This window comes from Acomys russatus, chromosome 24, assembly GCF_903995435.1.
Source record: "Acomys russatus chromosome 24, mAcoRus1.1, whole genome shotgun sequence".
Lineage (NCBI taxonomy): Eukaryota > Metazoa > Chordata > Mammalia > Rodentia > Muridae > Acomys > Acomys russatus.
In genome coordinates this window covers 165,272-184,556 of record NC_067160.1, presented here as the reverse complement: position 1 = coordinate 184,556, position 19,285 = coordinate 165,272, and the positions used below count along the sequence as shown (strand labels likewise).

The window sequence follows — 19,285 nt, the reverse complement described above, 5'->3', positions numbered from 1 at the left end:
TTAATATTTATCAGGAACCAATATCAGTCTCTTCCACATTTTCCTAATGGCATTTATCATTTCCTTATTCCTGAAAGTATAAACCATAGGATTGAGCAATGGTGTCAGGACATCTGTAAACACAAACACATTTTTCTCAAATGAAAATGCAGATGTAGGCCGGGCATATATTAATATACAAGGAACAAAGAAAAAAACTACAACAGTAATATGTGATCCACAGGTGGACAGAGCCTTACGTCGCCCTTCAGAGCTATGAGCTCTCAGAGAGAACAAAATGACACCATAGGAAACAAGCAAAAAGGAGAATATAATTATGCAGATAGAACCACTGTTGGCAAACACCAAAAGTATAAAAATGTGTGTGTCAGTGCAGGCAAGCCTCAACAATGGAAACAAGTCACATATGAAATGATCAATGATATTGGGTCCACAGAAGGGCAATTGCAAAGTGAAGGCAATTTGTATGATAGAATGCAAGAATCCTCCAGCCCAGGCTACTTCTGTCAGAGTGCCACAGAGCCTCCGGTTCATGATGAAAGAGTAGTGTAAGGGCTTGCAAATGGCCATATAGCGATCATAAGCCATGGATGCCAGGACAATAACCTCCACTGCAGTAAGAAAGTGCACAGCAAAGACCTGTGTCATACAACAGTCAAATGAGATGGTCTTTCTTTCATAAACCAAGTCTATGATCATCTTTGGTGTGACAACAGAAGAGATACATGCATCCAGGAAGGACAGGAATGCCAAGAAGAAGTACATGGGACAGCCCAGCAGCGCAGGACTGTAGACAATGGTCACCAGAATCATCATGTTTCCCACAAGAGTTGCAAGATAGACCAATAAAAATATAACAAATGATATTTTCTCTATTTGGGGGTTTTGTGAAAGCCCCAGGAGTATGAACTCATTGACAAAGCTCTGGTTATGCATGCTTTCCAGAGGACTTGAAAGAATAGTGTATTTATGAAATTCTGCAATTATAAGAAAAATATATCATAAATTTATAGCATTAGCATCAACAATATGAAAATATTATCTTGATGCAATTTACTGCTATTAAAAAAACTGTATTTTTGAAAATATTAGATTTCACATAGAAAAGAAGTTGAAATTATTGAGTTATTTAAAATAGCCATAATTTTTAATATTTGGGAATAACATCTATTTGTATTACGAAGGAAACATGTATTTCAATTTTTAGTTTTTATCATTCTCTAAATGTTTAATTGTAGTAAAACATTGAAAGGCAGTTGGAAACCATACCTTGATAATAAAACAAAACTACACTTTCTTAGTCATGTCTACCATCCACATAGAACAAGGCAGGGTTGAATTATCTATAGTAATGAGTTGAAATTTCATCTAGAAATAGAAGAAGAGATAAAGCATACTTTGGAAACCTTGGAAACATTTTAAATTTTGTTTCAAAGCATGAAGTGCATTAGAATTCAAATCAAGTAATTTGATATTAATAACACAGAAAGTTCTGTACAACAGTGACTACCAATAGCATGACGCTAATGAATAAGTTGTTGAAAATTCATTTTAATTCATCAACTTACAGTGTTACCAGAGCTTTATTAAAATGACGCTGCTGTCGTGATAACTAAATAGAGTGAAAAATGCAGCTGTACAGGTATTAGTCTCCTCGTCAACAATATGTAACAAGTACAAAACTGTTAACTAAAAACTGAAGTTCAAAAGATATGAAATGTTTAAACTTGGATTTCAAGAGCCTACAGCTGCACCATCCATGACTCTTCCTGAGGATCAACAAGGCAGAGTGAAATTTTTTTAAGGTGAGAATTCAGTGAAGAGGTGACCTTTATACGGTTTCCCTCTACCTATAAATGTACTGCATTTATTCCCTTGTCCATGTGTGAATAAGGTATTTTAATAAAAGCAACAAGGTAAAGGATGGAGAATCAAAAGATGATTAATCAATCGCCTGTATGAATATTAGTGAAAACTATACCTGAAGAGTAGAAATTAGTTATTGATTGTGATTGTCAACAATCTTAAAATATTACTTCTGGCATTGCTCTTATAACCCTAGGAGTAACCAACTCACTTGCAAATCCAGCTACTTCATGTGGGTCATCTAGTCAAATATTACAGATCTTGAGCTCAATTTCCTCAGGAAACCACAGTTTAAAAGGTATTTTATCTTCTTCTGAATGTAGCTAAAATATTTTCACTAAATGTATTTTCTGTGTGAATAGCTGTATGCATGAATACACACACATTTATATATTTATGTGTTATTATGTATCTGTGAATAAAGTATTAATGTACTTATACAGAGAAGAAAAACTTGATTATTTTAATGACTGACTTAAAAGAGAGCAGATAAAATTGCAATTGAGGAGGAGAGGTATACTTTGAGACAACCATGATGTTCCTAAGGCAGTTCTTTAATAGTATCTATAATATAAATTCTATTTCCAAACATAAATAAGCTACAGCAACAAACAAACAAACAAAACACCTTACAAAATCACTGTGCCACTGGATTAGGTAGTAATCCTTTAAGGTAGACTATGATGGTCACCATATAATTTACCATTTGCCATTCTGTGCAGAATCAGGATGTGTAAAGAACTGCAATCAACAATGAAATCACAGGGCATTGTGCCCATGCATGAAATATTAGAATAAAACTTAGCATTTCTTACAATGATAATACATGGAAATAAAAGAGAAGCTGCTCCATATTCTTGATATTATTTTCTTACATATAGACCTTTCCATTTTTCTATAGAATGGGTCTGGTTAGATGAAGTTCCTAAAATTTAATAAGCCTGGGGACATTCAAAAATCTTTATAATAATCGTATAAAATGGTGGAAACAAAAATATTGGAGGAGATACTGAGTGTCAAGGAAAAAGGGATCTCAGACGATGCAAAACAGGGAAAATTGTTTTTTATCAAGTTCTTGCTTTTACATAACCAAAACTGATAAGTTTATTTTTCCTTTGTATTAATTCACCAGGTAAAATTCTTGGTTTTATTGGTTGTAGTATAATATGGTACTTTCAATGCATAGCATGGACCAATGTTCTTAATCAAGGGTGAAATGAAGGAAGGACAGCAAGTAGCCAAGAAGAGACTTGATACCCTACGAGAATATATAGGGGGACGTAATCCCTCTCAGGAACAGTCATAGGGGAGGGGAATAATGGGAAAATGGGGGGGGGAGGAATGGGAGGATACAAGGGATGGGATAAACATTGAGATGTAACAAGAATAAATTAATAAAAAAAAAGAAATTCTAAATCTTGTGTCCTCACTCACAGATATTCATATTTTAACACCCATCTTCTACAACAAAACAAAAACAAAACAGAAAAACTGAGTGGAAAATTCCAAGGGAACAAGGACAATGTTAACTTAAAAATTAAGTAAACATTAGCTTAATCTTCTGGGCTTACTTAAGATGCCTGTTCATTCTGTTTGAACTGATGCTGTCAATTTCCAGAAAGCAATTTTCTGAATTATTTTATGAAGTCAATAATGGACAGTACACAGTGCAGTCACTATGGTTTATGATCACAAGAGTTACGATTTTATATTATTGAGGAGATGATAAACCTAAATAGAAGCTGTAGCCTAAATAAATTCCTATAAGATAAAATGACTAATAGTTGAAAAATAAACTAACTATACGTAAAATTTTAGTTAAGACCAATATTCTCTTATTTATTTCATGGTCTTGCCAAGTAAACTCATTAAAGCATTGTGGCAATGTCAAGTGAAAGTCAATAAGCCATAACCTGAAAGCTTCTGCCTTATTTGTGTTCATCTAAAATGAGAATGGATACAATGTTAAGAAAATGTTTCAACATTATTTTCACTCAGCTCTGGGAAGACCCAGGAGTAATAGGATGGGAGTGTATATGAACACAGTACATTGTATACATGAAATTTTCAAACAATAAATATATCTTCAAAATGGTTAAGAAAGCAGTTTTGCGTGTAAACAGCTATGTGATTGAGAAACTACCAGACAGATATCAGGCTTCCTGGTATATGAAAATAAATGGGGGTTGACAGGGTCTGTTGTAGCCAGTTTGAAAGAACCATCATCCTAGCTTAGAATGACTTTTAGCTTCTGAGCCTCCAGCCTCCAGCTCTCAGTCATAGTGTTGCAATCTTGTGTCACCACGTGCAGCTAAATTCAGTTTTTAAACCATATTCTAAAAACCATAATTCAAGAATAACTTGTGACTATTGATACCAACATTATTTTAGCAGTGCCTACATAGCCATTTTGGGATGAAATATTTAATCATTCAAATAAAAAGTATTGTGATTACAATGAAAAATTTACTTATTTCATACTTTTTTAAAATATTAGAAATTATTCCAGAATCCTATTTATAATTTTGAAAGAGTATTACAGTTCCCAAAGTGCACTCTGAAAAAAAATGAGATGAAGAAATCTTATATTAAAGTACTGTGCTGTCAAAAGTATCAAAAAGTAAGAAACATGGAAAACATTTGTAAGGGGTATAATATGAAGATAGGAATCTTACAATTAACTATTTATGCTGTACAAATAAAACAGTAAAATGTGAAAGGTGAAGGATTTTAATAATTTGTTAAGTGATAAAAATTAAATGTTCATTCTTAGGAATTTAAAAATAATACGTAATCTAGAAGGGAACAGTAAATATGATATATTTCATTTGTAACACATACCTTGTTATTATCAAATTACTTAAAACTAAACATCAACTAAAATTTTCCTTTAAATTTAAATATTAAATCAATATCACAACTTAGACTCATTTCAGAAAGTGCAATGGTGTGCCCTGTGAGTCTCACCATATGTCAGTCCTATAAAAACTCTAAAGATCTATGTCTCTTATTCTCTATAGCATAGTGACCATCAGTCTATGTCTCTTATTCTCTATAGTATAGTGGCCATCAGTCTATGTCTCTTATTCTCTATAGTATAGTGACCATCAGTCTACGTCTCTTATTCTCTATAGTATAGTGACCATCAGTCTACGTCTCTTATTCTCTATAGTATAGTGGCCATCAGTCTATGTCTCTTATTCTCTATAGTATAGTGACCATCAGTCTATGTCTCTTATTCTCTATAGTATAGTGACCATCAGTCTATGTCTCTTATTCTCTATAGTATAGTGACCATCAGTCTGTGTCTCTTATTCTCTATAGTATAGTGACCATCAATCTATGTCTCTTATTCTTCTCTATAGTATAGTGACCATCAGTCTGTGTCTCTTATTCTCTATAGTATAGTGGCCATCAGTCTGTGTCTCTTATTCTCTATAGTACAGTGGCCATCAGTCTATGTCTCTTATTCTCTATAGTATAGTGGCCATCAGTCTATGTCTCTTATTCTCTATAGTATAGTGACCATCAGTCTGTGTCTCTTATTCTCTATAGTATAGTGGCCATCAGTCTGTGTCTCTTATTCTCTATAGTATAGTGGCCATCAGTCTTGACAAAGATTCGTTTGTTCACATCACTTCCTTCCACATCAAAAGGACAGCGGGAAAGAAGCTCTATCATCGAGAGTGGAGACTATTACATCTTCTTTTCAAGTGTTGTGCTCACATAGCTGTTGGGGTAAAAATAAATGAACCATCTAAAATTTAAAGGAGTTTCTCTGAAACATTGTGAATTAGTGAGAATGATTCTATTTCCCCATGGGTTTTAGAAAATGCCTATTCTCATGAGATTCTAAGACTTACTTTTCTGTTCATTCAAACTTATAATAGCATTAATAATGCTTTATGCCCATCCAAATCTATGTTTTATGTTTTTAAAAACTGCACTAAGTTATGTTTGCTAATGCTTTAGTATACCATCTTTTCTGATAAAGACACAGTTTTATGATTGATAGGGTACAATACCTCTGTGCAGAACTTAACCAAACTTCTTTCAATCACAGGAATATTTTTAAAAAATCAATCTGTCAGGAAAATATTCACTGTTTTGGGGAACACTATAAATTTTTTCTTTAATGAAAAACATCATATATAATAATATTAATAAAAATATTTTTATTTCCTATAAGAATTTTTGTATTATTTATACTAATTTTAACTATTTCATATATGTTCATAGTTTATTATGATCATATTAACAATATAATTGTCTCTTCTTCTTTTCAAGTAGCTCCTCCCATATTTATATCTTTTTTTACTGATGTATGAGTTTAATTATGGTTGCTCATATGAACATGGATAGAAAGTTATAACTGAGCCATTGGAAATGTACTGGTGGCTGCACACATGTAGATATCTATACCAAGAGATGTTAAATTCAGAATGGGTAGAAACTCATGAGTCCTTCTGCGATTCATAACAGAATATTGAAGAATAAATCTTGTGTCAGTGTTGTGCAGGTATCTACAACCTGCTTGTTTAGGATTAGCATGGCCATATCACATCTAGTAGACCCTGTTTTATGGCACACCTACCAATCCCCAAGTTATTACTTTCTATATGGTCCACTATTTTTAGCTCCTTCTTGATCTGTGAAGGGTTGATATAGATGTCCCACTTAGTATGAGCATTGAACATTTACTCATTCTCAGCACTTAACTGAAGATGTCTGCATTGACCCCACACACTGTAAAAAGAAGCATATCTGTCAAACCCTAAAAATAGTTGAGATATATAAATACGAATATTTAAAAAGTAGTTTGACATTTTGTTCATTTAGAAGAATCATAGCAGTTTCTCTCTAAAGGCCTGTGACCTCACCAGCTATAGAAATTTGACCAACTTTACGTTACCAAGTATGTAATACCTCCTATAGTACATGTTTCAAATACAATCTGGTAATGATTGATTACCCTCCAAATACTTAGGGCATTACCACACCAATAGGCATAGCTTGCCTAAAATATCCATGTTTTAGAACTTCACAGTTGAGGATGACATTTGAGGTCTCTTTCCTTTTAAAAGCCTGTATTGCATCTTCTAGGATTACTAGCCAGAAGAAAGGGTTCTCTCAGCCGCTCTCAAATGCGAACCCCTATGAAATGAAATGTTACACATTTTACATATACAAAATTATAGATTAAAGAGTAAATGAAAATAATAATGCCTCAAACAATCACCAAAAAGCGAGAATTGGTCAGAAGATCTGAGAAAACAAAATGCAAAATGTGTGGGTGAGCTAAGATCCCAGCCATGGAATTCATAAAAATTGAGAGACAAAAAAGCAGGAAGTAGATATGAATAATGTATGTATGTGAAATATTCAAAGAAAAAAACTTGTGTATGAAAAGGAAAATGACAAAATGATTTTAAGCAAAGGAGTATTTTAATGTAGGCTTTAAATTCTTTTCCTAAATTGTTTCATTCTGTTTGTTGTTATTTTAGAGTGTAAGCTTGACCTTATACTATTTAATAATTATATATATATATATATATATATATATATATGTTTTGATTAAATCCGTGCCCTCTAATTTTTTTCTAACTCCCCTACTGCATCTTTCTCCCACCTTCATGTGATCTGTTTTTCAACCCACTGAGTACATCTAGTGTTGTAGATGTGCACATGTATGTATGACCATCTTCTGGGAGCATGGTTAGCCTTTCAGAGGCCATATCCCTAAATAAAAATGACTCCCTCCCACAGTATACACTCATTTCCAATAGTTCCTCAGTTAATGACGGAATTTAATAATAGTCACCTCCAGCTAAGCTAGGAGACTGGCTTGATCTTGAGCAGATGTTATGCATGTAACTACAGCTTCTCTGAGTTCATATGTCCCACATCTCTGTTGTGTCTTATACATACTCTTACCACAAATATTCAGTACAGGGAAACCCCATTTAAAATCCTTTTATTATATATCTGTTTTAGGAATCTTCTACACTAGTGGGTTTCTATGTTATGTTTTCTTCAAAAGTTTGAAATGTTAGTTATCTCTCCCCATATGGCTTCCTATTATAGTTTACTTGTTATTAATTAATCTGTTTTTATTTTTACAGTCTGCATTTCTTGTGACATATTTGGTATTATTATCCTCCTCTTCTATTAAAGTATTCCTTGAAGCATTCTATACTAAGTAATGATAATTTTTATCTGTTTTTATATTGGCAAGGTTTTATTTCTCCTATTTTAATGGATAGTTTTTCTGAGTATGGTGCTCCAGGTTGACAGGTGGTATCTCTTAGAACTTGCAGGGACTCCTTCAGACCCTCCTGTTTTATAGATTTCTTTTTAATAGTCAATTGTTATTGTGACAACCCTGAGTTTATAAACTATATGAATTTTCTCCCTTGCATCTTTTAATCCTCTTTTATTAGTCTCTGTCTTTAATTTTTAACTATAATAGATTGTAAAGAGTTCTGATTCTGGTCTTATTTAGGCTTCTGTATGCCCCTTTTTTACCTAGATGGGCATCTCTTTATGTTGGCTAAATATTCTTCTATCATCTTATTGAATGTATTCTTCCTGCCTTCATTATGATGTTCTTATTCTATGCCATAATTTTCAAACTTAAGACATTTTTATTATTTCCAGAAACTCTCTAATATTCTGCTTATATATTGTTTATTATTGAAATTTACTGAATGAACCAAATCTTCTACTCTGTGTTCCAGCTCTAAATCTGTTCTTCACCTAATCTATTAGTGAAGCTTTACACTGAAGTTTTTACCTGGCATTTGAGTTTTTTTATTTTCAGCATCAATTTAGTTTTTATTCAGAAGTTATATATATTGGATTATATTTTCATATCTTGATTGTCCTTTGCATTTTGTCCAACACTTTGCTTTTGATCTATGGAAGGATATTCATATCTTTTTGAGTTATTTAAATATACTTAAAATCATGATTTGAATTCTTTGTATGACCTTCAAGATCATCCTTTTTGAGGTTAGTTACTATGGGGTTAGTAATTTTGGAAAATAGAGCTATGTTGTCTTGAAATTTTATGCTACTATTTTTTCTACCCAGTGAGTTTTACTTCTGAAGGTTTTCTTTTAGGGAACTCACATTGAGGGCTTCAAGATATATCCTCAGCTAAAACAAGCTAAAACAACAACAACAAACAACCCCTCTTCTGTCTGTGTGAATACACATTATCCAAGAGAGAACACATCCCTCGCAGGTATCCTGTGTTCCTATCTTCTTCTGGCATGGATCTCCAAATCTGGTTCCTCTATCTTGAGTAAGCTGTAATTAAAAGGATATTGGGTTCTTTGAAAGCAGAATGTGTGTTCTGAATGCTTATGGGTTCTGGAGGGACTATATCCCATTGAGGGGCACTAGGAAGTGTTGTCCTAGAGAAGCCAGTGGCTAATGAATTCAGGCAGAATACACCTGGTTTGAGGTCTGCAGACAGGGATTCTGGTAAAAGAAGTGGCCAGTACAGCAGCACTAGCGTGCACCATAGCTGAGAAAGCCTATGCATTAAGTAGTTATGTTTACACAGCTGATTAGAGAGATGAAACTTGAAGGGATATGGGTTGTATGTGGGAAGATAAGGACTGAGCCTACCTGAGGGCAGGAAAAGGAGATCATAGAAAACTGGGCCAAGGAGACAGGATGAGCATACTTAGCTTGTAGTATGTGAGATAAAAATCTTGCAGGATCATAGTGAGCCTTTTCATTACTTAAATTAAAATTTTTAAAATGTTACTCATTTTGTACATTAAGTACATACTAATAGAGTTATTGGTCTACATCCAGGATGTAAAGTGACTGAGTGAATTGTATGCTTGAAGTTATTGTGTAATTCAAATACTGATTTCTGAATCTCTCATATCTAGTTGCAATTCTTGTTTTGAGAATCTCTTGTCTCAATGCTGTGCAAACTCTGCTCTGCAATTGCCTCCTTGTATAAAAATAAAGCAGCTTACAGCCAATTGCGGACCATGGGAGAGAATTGGGCTGCACTACTTGCCAGGTAGGGGAGAAGGAGTTAGAAGAGGAAATAGGGGATTTAGCCAAGTAACCGGTTCAGGAAAGATGAAAAAGGTTCAGCCACAGGCTACCCTGATGAGACCTGATAGACTCTAGTCAGACTGTGGAGGAAGAAGGGACCCCTGTCAGAGATATAAGGGAGGGAACAAGAAGGAGGGACCCTGTCAGAGATATAAGGGAGGGAACAAGACAGAAGAGACAAGAAGGCTGGGAATGGGAAGGGGTAACAGCATTTAGGATGTAATGTGATTAAATTATAATAAATAAAAAAAAGAGAAGAAAAAAGTACACCAAGAGACACGCAGCCTGATGTGTACAGTCATCAATTCTAGTGCAACATACCCAAAAGCATCCCCCTCAGCCAAAAACAAAAACAAAAAACAGAAAACAAAAAAGAAAAAGAAAAAAACAAGTAACAGGGATTTTGGGAAAGGTGTAGTCAGGACAGACTTACATTGCTCAAGATTGTATTGTAAAGCCTTAAAAACAAATATAAAAGATCTTCACCAACCCTTCATCTGACAAAGGTCTAATATCCAAAATATATAAAGAACTCAAGAAATTAAACAGCACCAAACCAAGTAACCCAATAGAGAAATGGGGCTCAGAACTAAACAGAGAATTCTCAACAGAGGAATATCAAATGGCTGAGAAACACTTAAAGAAATGCTTGACCTCATTAGTCATCAGAGAAATGCAAATCAAAACGACACTGAGATTCCATCTTACACCCATCAGAATGACTAAGATCAATAACTCAACTGACACCACTTGCTGGCGAGGATGTGGAGAAAGAGGAACACTCCTTCATTGCTGGTGGTAATGCAAACTAATACAACCACTTTGGAAATCTATCTGCCACTTTCTCAGAAAAATGGGAATAGCACTTCCTCAAGACCCAGCTATTCCACTCCTTGGAATATACCCAGAAGATGCACTACCACACAACAGGGATATATGCTCAACCATGTTCATAACTGCCTTATTCATAATAGCCAGAACATGGAAACAGCCAATGTGTCCCTCAGTAGAAGAATGGATAAAGAAACTGTGGTACATTTACACTATGGAATACTACTCAGCTATTAAAAACAAGGAATTCCCGAAATTTGTGGACAAATGGATTGAACTAGAAATTATCATAATGAATGAGTTCACCCAGAAGCAAAAAGAGTTAAATGGTATATACTCACTTATATCAAGACACTAGTCCAAGGGGTATGTCCCCATGGAAAACTTTACGTACCAGGAAAGTGGGTCAGAGGGGAGGACATCCTATTGAGACTTTAGGTGTGAGAAGCCTGGGAGAATGAGGAAATAGAAGGATCCAGAGGGTCCTGGAAAAATACAGGCGGGTCTGGGCCCGGGGGGTCCTCTTCAAACTATGGCACCAGCCAAGGAAAATGTAAGCAGTAAACTTCGAACCCCTACCCAGACTAGCCGATGGACAGGACATTCTCCACCGTTAAGTGGAGAAGGAGATCTGACTTTCACACAAACTCTGGTGCCCCATATTTGACCATGTCCCTTGGATGGGGAGGCCTGGTAGCACTCAGAGGAAGGATAATAGGTCATCAAGAAGAGACTCGATACCCTATGAGCATATACAGGGGGAGGAGGTCCCCCTCAGTCACAGACATAGGGGAGGGGAGTAGGGGGGGAAGCGGGAGAGAGGGAGGAATGGGAGGATACAAGAGATGGGCTAACAACTGAGATGTAATTTGAATAAATTAATAAAAAATGTGTCTCAATTGTTTCTCTGTTAGTCAGGTTAAGATATTAAACTAAGGGTCTAGGGAGCAGAGGATGGGAGGCTGTGAAACCAACTGAAGAGAGCAACTCAGGAGTTGGGGAGGATCAGAACCAGTCCTCACACCCATTGTGCCAGATGTCTCCCAAGTTCGGGTGTGCAGCAGCCTGCACTCTTCCAAATACTCTAGCCTAGTACAGGCTCCAGGCCCTGTGGGCAACAGAGGATCAACACAGTGAAAGTGGTGAGTGATTGGGCTGCTGGAATCAAAATGCCAAGTTGGGGCTTCTCACACTGAACAGGACAATCCAGGAGTTGGGGAGAATCAGAGAGAGAGAGAGAGAGAGAGAGAGAGTCCTGTCTGCAGCCTGATCAGGGCCTGGGCACCAGAATCTGGAACTGCTAGCTACTTTCACTCTTCACATAGAATACTGACATATATGAGTTGAGTTCAGGCACCCCTTGGGGAGCAAAGGATCTGATGCAGCAAAATGGATGAGTGAAAGGCTGCTGGATCTCCAGTGGACAGAGCATCGAGGCAGAAACTAGAAACATAATGGAGCTAACAGAGGTTATGAATCAAATGGACCTAACAGACATCTACAGAACTTTTCACCCAAACACAAAAGAATGTATCTTCTTCTCAGCACATCATGGAACCATCTCCAAAATTGATCATATAGTCAGTCACCAAACAAGCCTCAACAGATAAAGGAAAATTGAAATAATCCACTCTATCTTATCAGACAACCATGAACTAAACCTGAACATCAACAACAAACCCTAGAAACACAAGGAAACTGAACAATGCTCTACTCAAGGATAACTGGGTCAAGAATGAAATAAAGAAAGAAAGAAAATACTTCCTAGAATTCAGTGAAAATGACTGCACAGCATAATGAAACCAACAGGACACAAATAAAGCAGTGCTAAGAGGAAATTTCATAGCACTAAGCACCTTCATAAAGAAATTGGAGAGATCCTGTAATAGCAACTTAGCAGCACACCTGAAAGCTCTAGTACAAAAAGAAGCAGATACACACAAAAGGAGTAGAGTGTTGGAAATCATCAAACTCAGGGCTAAAATCAATAAATTAAAAACAAAGACAACAATTCAAAAACAATGAAACTAAGAGTTGGTTCTTTGAGAAAATCAAGAAGATAGACAGTTAGCCAAACTAACTAAAAGACAATGACAAAGTATCAAAATCACAAAGTAAGAAAAGAAAAGGAAGACACAATGGCAGATACTGAGTAAATCCAAAGAATCATTAGGTATTATTTCTAAAGCCTATATGTCACAAAATTTGAAAATCTAAATGATATGGACAATTTTCTTGATAAATCCTGCTTACCAAAGTTGAATCAAGATCATGTGAAGAAATTAAAAAATCTTATATGTCATATGGAAATAGAATCAGTCATCAAAAGTCTCCCAACCAAACAGAAGCTCAGGGCTAGATGGATTTATCTCAGAACTCCACCAGAGCTTCAGAGAAGAACTAATATTGGTACTCCTCAAACTACTCCACAAAACAGAAACAAAAGGATGACTACCAAACTCATTCTATGAAGCCACAATTTCATTAATACCTAATCCACACAAATACACAACAAAAAAAGAGAATTTCAGACCAATTTACATTATGAACATTGATACAAAAATACTCAATAAAATACTCACAAACCAAATATAAGAACACATCAAAGGATGTGTTGGTCAGAGGTTAAGAGAACTGACTGCTCTTCTAGAGGTCCTGAGCTCAATTTCCAGCAACCACATGGTGGCTCACAACCATCTATAATGTGATCTGATATCCTCTTCTGGCCTGCAGGTGTACATGCAGGCAGAGCACTATATACATAATAAACAAATAATAAAAAACCACACATCAAAAATATCAACACCATGACCAAGTATGTTTCATCCCAGGCATGCAAGGGTGGTTCAATATATGGAAATCCACCAATGTAATCCACCGTATACACAAACTGAAAGAAAAAAACACATGATCAATTCCTTAGATGGCAAAAAAGCATTTGACAAAATCCCACATCTATTCATGTTAAAAGTCTTGGAGAAATCGGTGATACAAGGCACATACCTAAACATAGTAAAGGCAATATACAGCAAGCTTATAGCCGACATTGAAATAATTGGAGAGAAACTTAAATGAATTCCACTGATATCAGGGACAAGACAAGGCTGTCTACTACCTCTGTCCTATCTAGAGCAATAAGACAACTAAAGGAGATCAAGATAACACAATTTGGAAAGGAAGAAGTCAAAGTATCATTATTTGAAGAAGATATGATAGTATAAAAATTCGACCAAGGAACTCCTACAGCTGATAAAAAACCTTAAGCAAAGTTGCTGGACATAAAATCAACTCAAAAAAATCAGTAGCCCTCCTGTATACAAATGACAGATACGCTGAGAATGAAATTAAGGAAACTATACCCCTCACAATAGCCACAAATAATATAAAGAATCTTGGTGTAATTTTAGCAAAGCAGTGAAAGGCTTATATGAAAAAAACTTCAAGTCTCTGAAGAAGGAAATTGAAGAAGATATCAGAAGATGGAATGATCTCCCATGCTCATAGATCAGGAAAATCAACATAGTAAAAATGACCATCTTACCAAATGCAATCTACAAAATCAACGCAATCCCTATCAAAATGTCTACATAATTTTTTACAGGCCTTGAAAGGCCAATTCTCAATTTTATGTGGAAAAAAAACCAGAATAACTAAAACAATCCTATATAATAAAAATCTTCTGGAGGAATCTCCATCCCTGATCTCAAGATATACTATAGAATAACAGCAATAAAAATGACATGGTACTGGCATAGAAATAGGCTGATTGATCGATGAAATCCAATAAATGACCTAGAAATACACTCACATAGCTATAAACACTTGATTTTTGAAGAAGATGCCACAATCATACAATGGACAAAAGATAGCATATTCAACAAATGGTGCTGGTCTAACTGGATGTCTACATGTAGAAAACTACTAATAGACACATATTATCATCCTGCTCAAAACAAAAGTTCAAGTAGATTAAATTCACCATAAACCAGACACTTTAAATCTGTTAGAAGAAAAAGTGGAGGAGAGCCTTGAACTCATTGGCACAGGAGACAACTTCCTGAACCAGTAGCTCAGACTCTAGGGTTAACAATTAGTAAATTGGACCTGATGAAACTGAAAAGCCTCTGTAAGGCAAAGGACACTGTCAACCAAACAAAGTAATAGCCTGCAGACTGGGAAAAGATCTTCATCAACTCTACATCAGACAAAATGTTAATATCCAAAATATATAAAGAATTCAAGAAATTAAACACCACCAAACCAAATAACCCAATTAAAAATGGGGATAGAGGAATATCAAATGGCTGATAAACAAAGAAATGTTCAATGTCCTTAGTCATCATAGAAATGCAAGTCAAAATGACTCTGAGATCCTATCACAACAGCTAAGATAAAACACTCAAGGGACTGCACATGCTGGTGAGGATGTGTAGAAAAAGGAACACTCCTCCATTGCTGGTGGGTTTCCAAACTTGTACAATCACTTTGGAAATCAATCAGCCACTTTCTCAGAAAGTTGGGAATAGCGCTACCTCAAGATCTATCTATACCACTCCTGGGCATATACTGAAAGCTTTTCCATCATGCAAGGACATTTCCTCAATTATGTTCACAGTAGCTTTATTCATAATAGCCAGAATATGCAAACAACCTATATGTCCTTCAACTGAAGAATGAATAAAGAAACTGGTACATCTACACAATGGAATACTATTCAGCTATTAAAAACAAGGGAATCTTGAAATTTGCAGGAAAATGGATGGAACTAGAAAAGATCATCTGAATGAGGTAACCAGATCCCAGAGAGACACTCATGGCATATAATCACTTATAAGTGGATATTAGCCCAATATGAATGTCCTCTGAAAGACTCCACCCATCAAGGGTATCAGCACAGAAACTGAGACTTGAAGCCAGAATGTGGGGAGAGTACTGAGAGTTATATGGAAAGGTGGGGTGATGGAAGGACCCAGAGGGGTCAGGAGGTCCACAGGGAGACCATCAAGGTAGGCTGGTCTGGACACGTGGGGTTTGCACAAGCTTATGCTACAACTAAGGACACTGCATGCAGAGAACCTAGACCTTCCCTATTTAGATGTAGCAGATGGACAGCTCATTCTCCACATTGTGGGGAGGAAGAGAGTAGGGACTGTCGCTGAACCTCTAATATACACTCTGATGCCCTCAATTTGATCACTGTCCCCTTGACAGGGCAGCCATGTGGGAACACAGAGAAAAGGGATGCAGGCTATCCTGATGAGACCTGATAGCCTGTGGCAAGACAGTGGGAGAAGAGGGCCAACTTTTTCTATATGAGTAAATTCTAAATTGTATATCTAAGTAAATACTAAATTTTATTCATTTTTAATTTTATTTTTGAGAATTTTTTACATGGGTACTATATTTATGTCATTTCTATCCATCAAATTTTCCGTCCTCTCCATCTCAAATTCATGACCAATTCTTATATCTTTTTAAATTTTTTAGTTAATTTATTTGTATAAATTATATAGTATACATGATATAGGTATATATGTGTATAATTATATATATATATGTATGTATGTATGTTTATGTATATATATGTGTATGTATATATTATGTAACTTAATGAGTTCATTAAATGTTGTTCATACATACATTTGTCAAAGCTTACTGCTTGGGTTTGGATAGCCTACTAGAGAGTTTGTCTCCAGAGAAAATTGTTTTTGCATTTTTATTGGGGTACATTGTGTGAAGGTGTATTTCTGTATATCCAATTGTTAATTCTGTACCAGCAGAGAGCTATATGCTGGCAGGATCTTAGTATTGCTATTACTGTGGCCCATCACCATTCTCATATTTTGTAAATATTAATCCTTCCTTACTACCCTAGAGATAATCTTCGGTTGTATCTAATGGTTATAATAAAAATCTGAAGCCAATATCTGGGCAGGAAGTGGAGGGTGAATCTTCTGAGAGAGCGAGAGAGAGAAGGTTGCTGGGAGAAGAATTCATGGAGATTCGCCAGCTGACACAGAGGTGAATAGACAGATCAGAGCAGACCAGAGCAGGGCAAAACAGAGCAGAGCAAAGAGATAGAGCTAGCCACATGGCAGGAAGTACTGCCTGGGTTAGTGAGGTTCAGGTACATAATAGGCTGGGAGACTGCCATATCTAAAAGCCCTAACCTTTAAAATGTTTTTAAAAAAATCCTGTGTCATTATTTATGCTGCTGGTTCTGAAAGTCCCGCTACATACTCTCAGCAGACATTGATTGTCTTTCACATTTTATCTAGAGGTATGACCTTATGAGTTTCACCCATCCACATTGGTACAATAAGTCAACTGGTGTTGCCATTACTCAAATTTTGTTTAGGCAACTCTATTGCTGATATTACATGTTGTACCTTACCTGTCATGCTAAGAAGAAAAAATATAGCAGTGTCTTGTACCAGTACACTTGAACCCTCTAACTCTTCTAATTTTTCTGTACTCTCTCTTTATATTTTTGCTAAATATGTTTTTGGATTGTTTGGGTGCTTATATGTATATGTTCTCTGTATGTATGTCTTTCTCTGTCTCTGTCTCTCTCTCTCTCTGTCTATCTGTCTTTCTCTCTCTGTCTGTCTCTGTCTCTATCTCTGTCTCTCTCTCTATCTGCCTTTCTCTCTCTCTCTCTGTCTCTCTCTGTCTCTCTCTCTTCTCCTCCTCCTCCTCCTCCTCCTCCTCTTCCTCCTCCTTCTTTGAGTCTGTGTGTGTGTCTGTATCTGTGTGTATGCAATGAAATGGCCATTGCCAGTGTTCATTCATGTGTATACAGACCAAGAAAGGAAATTAATATCTTCATCTGGTTCACTATGTTTTATTTCCTTTAAACAAGTCTGTGGATGGACCCAGAATATGCTGTATTTCTGATAAATTAGCTGTCCAAAGTTTAACTACATCCCACTGGTCTCAGTAATACCCAGACTACATTAAAAGCACATTGTTTTACTTGGCTACAGACATGGGCAATAGGGATGCAAAAACAGTTCTTATGGTTACACAATGCAAGCTTTAATTTTCCAACAGAACCATCTCTACAGCCTAATGCATTAATTATTTTAATATGTATCAGGAGTCACTATTAAACATCTCCATGTTTTCCTTATAGCATTTTTAATTTCCTTATTCCTGAAAGTGTAAACCATAGGATTGAGTAATGGTGTCAAGACATCAGCAAATATAAATACATTTTTCTCCAAAGAGAATGGTGATGTAGGTCGTGCATATATTAATATACAAGGTACAAAGAACAAAACCACAACAGTAATGTGGGACCCACATGTAGAGAGGGCTTTACGTCTCCCTTCAGAACTGTGGGCTCTCAGAGAAAACAAGATAACACCATAGGAGACAAGCAAAAAAGAAAAGATAATGATGCAGATAGAACCACTGTTAGCAAAAACCAAAATGACAAAAATGTGTGTGTCAGTGCAGGCAAGCTTCAGCAATGGAAACAAGTCACATATGAAATGATCAATAAAATTAGGTCCACAGAAGGGCAATTGCAAAGTGAATATAATTTGTATGATAGAATGCAAAAATCCCCCTGCCCAGGCAACCCCCACCAGAATGCCACAGACTCTCCTGTTCATAATGGAAGAATAGTGCAAAGGCTTGCAAATGGCTACATAGCGGTCATAGGCCATGGCTGCCAGTATAATCACCTCCACAGCACTAAAGAAGTGAACAGAAAACACTTGTGCCATGCAACATTCAAAGGAGATGGTCTTCCTCTTATAGAATAAATCTATAATCATCTTGGGTGTGACAATAGAAGAGACACATGCATCCAGTAAAGACAAGAATGCCAAGAAGAAGTACATGGGGGAGCCTAGCAGTGCAGGGCTCCAAACAATGGTCAACACAATAGTCAGGTTGCCCCCAATAGTTGCAAGATAGAGAAATAAAAATACAACAAACAGTATTTTCTCAACTTTTGAGTTTTGTGAAAGTCCAAGGAGTATGAACTCGGTGACAGAGGTCCAGTTTTTCATGATTCATAGGAAGACAGTGAAAGCAAAGTCTGCTCGCATAAATCTGTAATAATGAAAAGATATCAGTTCATAAAATTTGTAGCACCAGCATTAACAAATTAGTCCAAAATAGCCACTGCTCAGGACAGGAGTCCTAGTCAACAATATGTGTTATGTTGCTATTTTTATTTAAAAAGTTATAAATAAAATGGAAAGTTTAAACAACAAAAGATGCTTAGCTATTTTAAAGCAGCTAGTTCTATACTTTGCCTATGCATCAACAGGGTTAAGGATGAGATTTTTTTCTTCTTAATGAGATCTTCAGTTGGTCTTTCTGTAGTCTCTTTCTCTCTTTAAAACTTAAGGAACCTTCTTCTTATGTTCATGTGTGAATAAGACATTTTGAAGATAGCAACAGAGTTAAAGATGAGCCAATCAGCAACATATAAAAAGTACTGAAAACCATAGAGCTGACGTGATGCAATTATATTAGTTAAATATAATTT

General features: G+C 35.9%; 2 protein-coding genes across 2 annotated transcripts; both read right to left on the bottom strand.

Moving 5' to 3' along the window:
- LOC127207268 (olfactory receptor 4C15-like) lies at positions 1–939 on the bottom strand. The gene has a single exon (XM_051166646.1). The coding sequence runs from the start codon at positions 934–936 to the stop codon at positions 1–3; it is 936 nt and encodes a 311-aa protein (XP_051022603.1). The 5' UTR covers positions 937–939.
- A 16,925-nt stretch (positions 940–17,864) lies between these two features.
- LOC127207243 (olfactory receptor 4C15-like) lies at positions 17,865–18,800 on the bottom strand. The gene has a single exon (XM_051166618.1). It carries the CDS (start codon positions 18,798–18,800, stop codon positions 17,865–17,867), a length of 936 nt encoding a protein of 311 aa, XP_051022575.1.
- Positions 18,801–19,285: the final 485 nt, after the last annotated feature.